This window comes from Pomacea canaliculata, linkage group LG3 (genome assembly GCF_003073045.1).
Source record: "Pomacea canaliculata isolate SZHN2017 linkage group LG3, ASM307304v1, whole genome shotgun sequence".
Classification (NCBI taxonomy): Eukaryota; Metazoa; Mollusca; class Gastropoda; order Architaenioglossa; family Ampullariidae; genus Pomacea; species Pomacea canaliculata.
Genome location: NC_037592.1, coordinates 8,922,576 through 8,932,601, shown reverse-complemented (window position 1 = coordinate 8,932,601; position 10,026 = coordinate 8,922,576). Strand labels below are relative to the sequence as shown.

The 10,026-nt window shown below is 38.9% G+C and overlaps 3 protein-coding genes across 3 annotated transcripts; all 3 read left to right on the top strand.

The window, feature by feature from the left end:
• Positions 1–356: 356 nt before the first annotated feature.
• Positions 357–3,172, top strand: LOC112558823. Its single transcript, XM_025229511.1, has 5 exons — positions 357–608; positions 1,025–1,220; positions 1,967–2,132; positions 2,235–2,305; positions 2,651–3,172. The coding sequence occupies exons 1-5, from the start codon at positions 357–359 to the stop codon at positions 2,887–2,889; spliced, it is 924 nt and encodes a 307-aa protein (XP_025085296.1). The 3' UTR covers positions 2,890–3,172.
• A 421-nt stretch (positions 3,173–3,593) lies between these two features.
• On the top strand, positions 3,594–8,615 carry LOC112560623. The gene is made up of 6 exons (XM_025232566.1): positions 3,594–4,415; positions 4,667–4,832; positions 6,128–6,171; positions 6,509–6,580; positions 6,981–7,252; positions 8,012–8,615. The coding sequence occupies exons 2-6, from the start codon at positions 4,747–4,749 to the stop codon at positions 8,321–8,323; spliced, it is 786 nt and encodes a 261-aa protein (XP_025088351.1). The 5' UTR covers positions 3,594–4,415; positions 4,667–4,746; the 3' UTR covers positions 8,324–8,615.
• Positions 8,377–10,026, top strand: LOC112560624. Its single transcript, XM_025232567.1, has 3 exons — positions 8,377–8,615; positions 9,061–9,131; positions 9,459–10,026. The coding sequence occupies exons 1-3, from the start codon at positions 8,515–8,517 to the stop codon at positions 9,758–9,760; spliced, it is 474 nt and encodes a 157-aa protein (XP_025088352.1). The 5' UTR covers positions 8,377–8,514; the 3' UTR covers positions 9,761–10,026.

Below are 10,026 nucleotides of genomic sequence, written 5' to 3'. Positions count from 1 at the left end.
AACTTTTCTTTATAAGTAAGGACAAAGAAGGAGTGCAGCCTCTTTATATCTACGCTCTCAGGTACAATTTTGGTTTTTGCTTTTTCTCGTACGCTTGGTCTTCAACTCGTTGATATTGAGTATTTCCCACGCAAGCGGCCTTAACATGCTATTATTACTATTGTTTAATCTGTTAGTGACATAACATACACAAGAACTCGCCAATAAGTTTCAGCGTCGAGCAGTGTGGATCTTTGAAAATCTGGGGCTTGGTGTGTTCATCACTTTATCATTATGACATAAAATATTTATGTAGGTCTTTTCAAATCGCTGAAATCGGTTTGTCGTGTTACTCAGATGGTGAAGCTTATGCTGACATGATTGGGACTGACCAGGGAGAACACGCCATTCTCACCAGTCCGTGGATGTGTGAAGACAATGTCATGACGATCTGTGTCCAGTTTGATTACAAGTTTGATGACAGAACTGGGGGCACACTGACTCTTCGGTTGTGTAACTTCACCTCAGGATGCGAGGTTTTGTGGTTCGCTAATTCTAATGACAACAAGCCAAACACCTGGCACCATGTTAACAAAAGTGGTAGCCTCATTCAGAGAGGAAAGTTTCAGGTAAACTAATTTTACAAATGATACATCACAACTAGTTTTTATTTAGTAGTTTTCTGTGTTCTAGACGGACGGTAAACCCCAACCTAAAAGCAATGAAACATAGATTTAACACACAGGTAGACTTAACACGGAAAAAATGAAGTTGTAGCTTTAAAATTATTCTGGACAGACTGTCAGCTTCATCAATTTGCAGAAGAGATGCGCGATGCTTGTCCTTTTAGCCACGTTGACAAGAAGGACCCTACAGAACTCAGAAGGGTTTTACAACATAATTATCTGCGCATATCTTTTGCGTATCTAATTAGAAAAATGTTCATAGTTTTGTGTCAACCTGACTCATTATTTATCCAGTTTCTTATGTGTTCCCACGTTGAAAGATTTTATCGCTTGTGTCCAAAATATACTACTTTTTTCAGATTCAGTTTCGAGGAGAGAAGACAAAAGATTATTCTTTTAACCTAGAAACAGACTTCTACCTCGACAACATCTTTTACGAGAACACCTCTTGCACCATCGACTCGACAACTACTTCACTAACGACAACAGATCTCTCAACTTCCGGTGAGAAAGTAACAACAGACACTTATACCGACATTTCCACCCCAGCGGAGTGTAAGAAACTGTTTCTTCTCACGTACTTTATAAATTATAAGCCCGAGTCTTGTACAGAAAAATAATCATTTGTTATTTCTAACCCTTTATTTTGTGCATATATACGATGAACACAAACCTTTTTCAAACCAAACAAAACAATATAAGCAAAGTCTAACCCTGTTATATCTCCCTAGGTCTTCAAAAATAAATATTTGGCAAAGAGTAATAAAAGCAGGATATAAACTCCCAATCATGTAAAGGAGATACATCTAAAACATTTAATTGTACCTCCGGGTAGAGACTTTTATTGTTCTTTTCGGATACATTTAAAATTTTGCCATTTAAAAGATATGTAATATTCCTATTTAAAGTAACCGTAGACTCGTGTCTACGCGTGTGGTAGATACAAATGTTCTCACGTTCTTACAGTTTCTTAGGCAAAGAAATAATAGAAAAGTATTGACTGTAGCTTTAGCTCTTTACAGAAATTCAAAGTGTCGGCGGAAAAGTTTCGGATTTTTCTTAAATATGTATTTTACATTCCTTGGAATAAACTCTTTACAGATGAAGAGGTTCTTGAGCACTCGAAGTAGTTGTTCTTTTACGAGTGTACATGTTTGTGTGAACTTTAAATTCAAATTATATTCTCCTTGACTTTAGAAGCTGCCGACATGCTGAATTCTATATAAAAAAATGTTATTAAGTCTGTGCAAGGGAGAGAACCTGGAAGAGATAATCAGAATTATTTAAAATCCTCGTTTCAGCTGATGAAGATGACAGAGAAGAAACCATCACTGCGAACGACGACGAAGAGTCATCTCAGTTAATAATGATCGCAGCGCTCATCGCAGTCTTGATGCTGACGGCGGCTGTCGTGGTTGTCGTTGTTTACTTCAGACGCCAGAGGGCAGACTCTGACACCGGAAGCAAGTGAGTGACGTGAACACGTGTTTACGGTGGTGTTAGTCACAGTAATGCTGCTTTCTGTCTCATGCTGTATTTTACAATTATCTCCTTACTTCTAATCCACAGAAAAAGCTCCATAAACAGAGATCCTCGAAGTTCCATAGCTATGGTCACCAACGAGTTCTACGACATAGCAGGTAACCGACATCAACATCGTTGACAGGTCACCTGGGCAAAGTTGATGAATGAGCAGTCTTTTGGAAAACAACAATACCTCTAGGAAAAATAACAAAGTTTTAAGATATTCTAGAAAAGGGGCCTTAAAGAAGCGTTATTGGAGTTTAGTCATTCATTTTAATCAATCTAAAATAAGCATACGCCTAACTTTAATGTCTGCATCTGCATCTTAGAAATCACATTACAAGGTAGCCTAGCAATAGCCGCTACTATAGTAAGTTACTGATGCCTGTAACGATAGATATACACCAGCCTTGATAACCAGATGATATATGGATTTTGCGTGTATGAAATTCTGTCGACAGATGGCGCTCCTAACATTGATGAAGGCATCCTTCTACAAGACCTGGGTACTTCTCCAGACCCTGACAACTATTACTCTGTAATTGACGACACGGGTGGAAATGAGGAGGTGAACACACAGTCTAACCCGGATGTTGTTGTGCACCATGGATGTGACAACTACGAGATTGTTGATCTAGATGAAGACAATGTTCACTGGAAACCTCAACAACCTGCCCCGGGTATTACTTCCCACAGCTAGCACTGAACTCGAGGAAGATAATCACTGTAGTAGTTGCCCCTAAATGTCAACTGAAACATGATTTCATTATTTAAAAATAGGAGCCAGCAGTGTTTCTGTATATTTGTAGTGACAAGTGTATATAAACGTGTATATACATGTGTATATATTTATAGATATGTCTGGGTGTGTGCGCGTAGTTTAAAATTAAAATACACTTGACCCTGGGATAGCTTATGAACAAACAAATGTACGATACATACGATAACTAACTCTTATTAAACTCGAGAGTCGTGTGGTCAGACAAGAAATCTTTCAGTGTAGAGAATGTTGCTTGAAACCGAGAGAAGTAAACTGTAATATGATTTGTTTACCGTTTATATGCCTGTAAATACTGTAATAGTTCATCAACTCTGTAAATTCATCATGCAAGAATGTGTCTCCACGGATGTGTGTGTAGGGGTATGTATGTGTGTGTGTGTTTGTCTTGTGTCTGAAAAGCAGCAAGGCTGCCTTGTTGACGACAACTTAAGGATATGGAGATGAATTTGGCAATGGGGATCATGGTTACTGATATTGTCTCTTGCCTTTGCACAACTAGTGTGGTTTGTGTAGAGCAAGGTGTATTTACTTATCATGCAGATCACACCCGTCAATCACATTTAAAATTTTAACAACAGCGATCCTGTTGCCTGATACCCGAACAAGGATGTATCCGGCACATCGCAAGTGAAAAAATGCAGGCACACGAGAAAGTGGTTTTCCCCGCTTTAAGTATTAGCAGGATGTAAATTTTTAATAATGTTTGTGTAAAGCCCAATGTAGAATATTATTTCGTAAAGTCTACACAAATAAATCTCTTTAGTTCTCAAGATACAAGCTTGAAAACATCAGTAAGCACAGAAAATATCTAAATAGTGACGTCACGCTTGTACACACAGAAGCTCGATTGATATTACCTGAGGCCTTTCATACACATCCTTGTACAATTCTGACGAGGTGCTGTTCACCTCTTTCTGTGCAATGTTGGATTTTGAAAATAAGTGGGGTGTATTTACCCAGCTTTGGACAAATAGTAACTTGCAGTGAGCTTTAAACAAGCATTAGAAAAAAAATCATCCCACCAGTTGCTTGAGTGATTCGATTGGACAGCAACACAAACTCTATGTGGGCTTCAATTACGGAACTATGTCAAAAATAGTTGCAATTCTCTTCTTTTAATTAAAAGAAATTACGAAGATCACGTGTGGAGGACATGTCCACGGACTAGACTGTTGCGGGCCTCTACGTGAAGTTTGTACTAAACAAATGAAGTGCACTTCACAACTGGGTTGGGCGATGACCCGCTGCCTACAACCTCGTGATGTCACAATGTCAAAGGTCAAAGTACGTGTGAACTCTGCTGTTTGCCAGGTCCTGTCTGTCACTGACAGCTCGTCTTCACACTGTGTTGCTGGTGTGTGTCATCTCCTTGTGGTTCTTAAATGGTTTTAGTCAACAGCAACTACAACATCGTATTTCTTGACAATCCTGATTTCAAATATAAGGTATGTGATTTATTTCTGTAGTTGCTTAAAATACATCTGCACACAATGGTGGTGGTTGTGTTGATGGTGTTACAGACGGTGCTGCTTGCATCTGCTGCACGTGAAGCTGTAAGCACTCGCAGCTACTGATGTCCCTGTACTTTGTAATTGTACAAAGGACGATCAGGGTTTGCTATGCTGTGGGCTCGTTTGTGTCTTCGTTAGAATTTTTTCCATTTTATAAATTAAATTTTGTCGTTTTTCTGGACTAGGTCACGTCGAGGAAAAGTCGAGCTTCAGTCGGCAATAGCGAGAAATCGGAAGATTTACTTCCCTTTAGATTCCGACCTCGATGGCCTTAAGACAGCCTTTCCTCGTCGTCACCGTCACCCTCTGGGTCCGCCTCATCCTGTCAGGAAATGTTACAGGCAGTGACAGGTTGGTGTGTGTTATTACAAAGTCATCTGTCACAACACACTCTACGCTCTGTGTAGACTTATGTCTCAGCACGTGTACTTTTATTTAACCAACAGGTTTTGTGGGGAAGTTGAGCCCGAAACTGTCAGTAAATCTTTCGGAGTTTTTTCTTCATTTTCTCTCAGACAATGTTGGTGAAACACCCATTGAGCATGAGTCTTTTTAGAAGACCCAGAAGAATATTGTTATTACAGCGGTAAGCAGAATGATGCTACTCTGTTGCAAATAATGAATAGCAGACTCTAAATACAAGATTGCCTTATATAACTTCTCTGTAAACACTGTCAACACAACACCACATCAAACGTCGCTAAGCTAGGTTTCAGACCCTTATACGAGTGTTCATGGAATCAAGCATTAAGCATGTTAACGACCTAACCTGCGGTTGAATGCTCTGTATCCACCTACTTTACAGAGAGAAATTCTTTTTAAATTGATAAAGACTGACTGGACTGAAGGACTGAGATTGAAGGACCCACAAGTCATTCACATCATCATAGACACCAGGGTCTTATGAGTTACATAAATCTTTACACAACTTTGATTTTGGAATAAATCAGTCTTTCTACTTTTCGTGCACTAAACTGGCTGCAATTCACATGCATACACCAGTTTTTTAACATACTAGAAAAATGTATCTCACATAGCAGACGATATTACAGTAGATTAAGACATAGTGGGAAAATTTATTAAGGGTTAGAAATAAGAGATCAAAATCACTTCAAGTGTTATAATGTTTATGGCAGGAAATGCCAAGAAAATACTCAAAAATAAATTGAAAAGTAATTACATGTATTTTGTGAAGGAAATAATTTAATCGAGAGTAGATGGCTGAAAAATAAATACAAACACGTTTAAGACAATCGCTTGACGGACAAATCTGAAGCTAGAATTTGTACGTCAATTACTTTAAACATTCATATTTTTATTTCTATCCTGATCATTTTAATTAAATAGTGCGATGCTTGGCATTACAATGAGTACATCATCAGCTATACTTATACACCACGCTTAATCATTTTTTACTTAACAGGAACTTAATCATTCGGAATTTTTTACTTAACAGGAAACGGAAGTTGATTACTGCCAATGAGAACCTTTAAGAACGCGCGACATGATTATTAAAAGAACTCATGTAAGAGCGAAATTGAATGAAAATCTATTTATCCTTTATCGTAACAGTTTCTACCTACTTTTAATCCCTTCTTTTGCTTCTTTTATCTAGAACACTCCCTTTTTTCTGTTGAATTCTTTAGGGAAAAAATGTGTCACCAAGGGTACACTGGATCTGACAACGGAGGTAGGTGTTTTGTCCTTAAAGATGAATAGTATCTTACTTTTCTTGCCACTGCTACCATAATCATTGCTCTGGTTTTTATGTCATCGGTATATACATATGCGCAGATTGCTTGGATTAGTACGAGGCAATGTTTTAATACTTGTGTTTAGCTTAAATGAACTGATTTTTGTGACAACGAGTTTATAACAGAAGAACTTTCGATGCTATAAAAACAAGGTTTAAATAGCTATACTGCGGTAAGTTTGGAGGCTGACTTACCGACTGTAGACATTTATTTAGAAATCCAGCATGGCACACACACACATAGACAGGCATTTGGAAATGTCTTCCATTGCAGGTAGTTGTACGTTTAGCACGGGACTGTGTGGCTGGACAGAGACCGGCGTCAATACAAAATGGGAAATCAAAGGTAAATGATTGTTTTCCTTCATCTTACCCAAAGGTATGCTTGCTAGAAGCAAAAGGGAAATATTATTATCATTGCCGAAAAGGTTATCTTTCTTACCAACGTCTTTTCAGACTTCATCTCCAGATTCATCATCGCTACAGTCATTGTCACTGTCATCACCCGTTTATCCAAAACCACAATCAAACACTGATCTCTGTATCATTCATTAATATACCTGATTACCTGGTGTATCAAAACTATGACAAGGCAGACCTTCACAAGTACTTTACTGTCCTCTTCTTCCCCTTGACTGGAGTAATGTCGATTGGTCTTTCTGACACCGCTTCCTCGTAGGATACTTGTTGATATAATTTATTATTTACTCTGTTTCTTAACCTCTTAATTTATTGTTTGCTTATAGACCAAGAAGCGTTTGCCAGCACGTATCGGACGTCTGAGGGAACCAAAGCGATTCTTACCAGTCCGTGGATGTGTGAAGATGGTGTCGTCAGTATCTGTATCCGGTTTTCTTACAAGTTTGATGACGATGACGGGGGACAACTGACACTCCGACTGTGTAACGAAACCGATAACTGTGAGGTTCTGTGGTTCGAGAAGTCCGGTTATGAAAATGAATGGTCCTGGTGCCAACTCAGCCGAAATCTCACCCTTACTAAGAGGGATCTTTTTAAGGTAAACTATCTTTGTAAGCTATATGTCTCCTGCAGCTAGATTCGTTTATTAACAGTAACGTTTGTCATGTTTTCTAATAGATAAAACTGGATCTTGCGTCGCATGCTAGTACGGTTTCTGGCGTAAAAAAATGGTGGTGAGGGTGATTTGATCTCCTCTGTTTAATTTGGAAGGGGCTCTCTCGCTCTCTCTCTCTCTCTCCTGTGTTTGTGTCTGCTTTTACCCATCCCTCCCTATAACCATTCAGGTTGGTCTTTAACTGTGCATGTAACTTGATTATCTCGGACCTAGTCGTAATGTTTAGTTTGTTGCCTCCCTTATTGAGAGGTGTTGGCGACGAGTGACAGTACCAAAGAGGTGAATGTAGTTAAATTCCCTGCCTGAATACGTTTGAGTAATGTATGAGAATTTGACAGAACGGAAGGAAGATCATTAGAGATCGTCTGCAGAAATTAAGAAACAAGAAGGAAAACATCGGAGAGAGAACTCCCCCTTCCGCCAATGCTGACGAAGAAACCTGTGTTAAATTTTGTTCGATGGAACAACATTCAAAGTGAAATATTTCTGTTATTTGGAAACTGAACAGTGTCTAGCGATGTTGAGCTGTTATATTTTATTGAGCAGAAGTTGGGTCGTCCCCAGTGAAGACGAACAGGACTCGCTAGCATTTTATTGGTGGTGCGTGTGTGTTCGACCAAGCAGCCCCTCTTGTTGTATGTGTTGAACTATTTTAATTCATCATTAAACTGTCATTCTCAGATACAGATTGAAGCCAAGAAGATAGACGATACATGGTTTTCAGACACAAACTTCTACATCGACAACATCGTCTACAAGAACACTTCTTGCCCCAACGAGCCTATGGTGACACCTACACAACATCCCGTCTTGACGACCGGTGAGATGTTAACAACAAATACTGATGCTGACTTTTTGACCCCAAAAATGAGTAAGACACCATTGTCTTCACAACATACTTGCTACGATACACAATCAAAGTTTAAAAAAATGTTACTTGATTCGGTTTTGTTAGACGATATTAAGTTTACTGACATCTTCACTGATTTTTAAAATCCTTCCACGGGTTGCCACTGTAGGCAGTAAGTGTAAATCTCCTGACACACACCAGTCAGGTCGGTGTCAAGAGATGTGAAGGATGAATTTTATTTTCAGCCCACTTTTCAGCTGTCAGAGAAGACGAACAAGAAAATAGTGATGTTAGTAGCAACACCACCAATGACGAAGAATCACCAAGACTGTTAATGATTTCTGCAATCGTCGCGGTGCTCTTGCTGACGGCAGCTGTCGTGGTTGTCGTTGTTTACTTCAGACGCCAGAGGACGGACGGTGACGCTGGCAGCAAGTGAGCTTCACTGGTCATTGCTTTTATTATTTTTAAAGCCTGGACATTATAAAGATAGGTCGGGAATTTATTTTACATCAACTTTTAATGATTTAAAAGAAATCTACTTTTAAATATACATAAAGATATATAATTATATTTGTGATTGTCAGACTAGCGTAGTATTAAAACGATTGCTTGTGGCTGATGCCGTGAGAATCACAGGGTCCTGTGTTGAGATCTTGCCTTAAAAATATTCTTTCATATGATAGCAACGGTTATCTTATTCAGAAAATAATGGATAAAATTTCTTATTGCTATTGAGTCGATATTGCGGCATCAAAAGCATAGTGCGAAACACCAATGATAATAGCAATGATGAGAATAAAAGTGTTGCTGGTGAGTGCAGTGCTGATTGATTGATAATAGAATTTTTCTCTCCCACGTGATATTTTTTTGTCTACAGAAAAAGCTCCATTAGCAGAGAACCTCTGAGTTCTATAGCTATGGTCACCAACGATCTCTACGAGATGACAGGTAACTGGCCTAATGATCGCTGACAGATGACATGTCTGATCACTTTTTAAAAAAAATCTCTGAGAAAAAAAAGCTCTAAATTAAAAAAAAATCGCTGAAAGTCCGGATATAGGACTCCTAGGTGAAACGTGTTTGCATTTTTATAGGTCATCATTTTAAATCAGAATAAACTTATACATAGCTTTAACGTGACCGAGTATTAGTTAGAGAAACCACGTGACATCCATGGACTGTTACATCCCCAACCTCCCCAGTTCCTGGGTCCAGTGTTTCGCGTTTAACGAGAAAATGCGACATTTGTAACAGCCTTCACAAATCTGTCGACAGATGTTATTCAGTCCACCGAGGACAACATCTCTTTACAAGACCTGGACCCTCCACAGGACCACGACACCTACTACTGTATGGTTCAGAACACGAACAGAGGTCACGAGGTGTACACACAGGCAGACCCGGGAGGTCTTGAGCATCAGGGATGTGCTAACCTCCGTGGGAGAGAAACTTATGAGAATGTACATCTAGGCAGTGTTCACCCACAGGCTCAACAACCTCTTACCCTGGATGTTTCCTTACAGGACTGTAATGATCAACCACAGGAGGCTAATAATTACTGTAATTACTGCCCCTGAGTCAGCGAAAGGGTCTTTTGAAAACGTGCTTGTCCTGGATGACTATTATTTCTGAGCATACCTCCGTTGTTGTTAAGCTTTTATAATAATAAATGTTTCCTATTTTAAGCCACCACTAGTTGAAAATTTTATCACAAGAAACTATTATTCGAAGTAATAAAATTAAGTCCCTGTCGTCTGAAAATAAAAATACTTGTGCTTTCAAATAAGAAAAGATGGTCACTGAAAATCACTCAAACTGTCATCCATGTATTTGCTTATCTACA

Bases quoted from the DNA above. Each gene is read 5' to 3' on its own strand.
- LOC112558823 (XM_025229511.1), top strand. From the start codon at position 357: ATGATTGGGACTGACCAGGGAGAACACGCCATTCTCACCAGTCCGTGG. The intron at 609-1,024 runs GTAAACTAATTT...TACTTTTTTCAG, and splicing joins TTCAGAGAGGAAAGTTTCAG to ATTCAGTTTCGAGGAGAGAA. The intron at 2,133-2,234 runs GTGAGTGACGTG...TCTAATCCACAG, and splicing joins GACTCTGACACCGGAAGCAA to AAAAAGCTCCATAAACAGAG.
- LOC112560623 (XM_025232566.1), top strand. From the start codon at position 4,747: ATGGCCTTAAGACAGCCTTTCCTCGTCGTCACCGTCACCCTCTGGGTC. The intron at 4,833-6,127 runs GTTGGTGTGTGT...TGAATTCTTTAG, and splicing joins AATGTTACAGGCAGTGACAG to GGAAAAAATGTGTCACCAAG. The intron at 6,172-6,508 runs GTAGGTGTTTTG...CTTCCATTGCAG, and splicing joins CACTGGATCTGACAACGGAG to GTAGTTGTACGTTTAGCACG.
- LOC112560624 (XM_025232567.1), top strand. From the start codon at position 8,515: ATGATTTCTGCAATCGTCGCGGTGCTCTTGCTGACGGCAGCTGTCGTG. The intron at 8,616-9,060 runs GTGAGCTTCACT...TTTTGTCTACAG, and splicing joins GACGGTGACGCTGGCAGCAA to AAAAAGCTCCATTAGCAGAG. The intron at 9,132-9,458 runs GTAACTGGCCTA...ATCTGTCGACAG, and splicing joins CGATCTCTACGAGATGACAG to ATGTTATTCAGTCCACCGAG.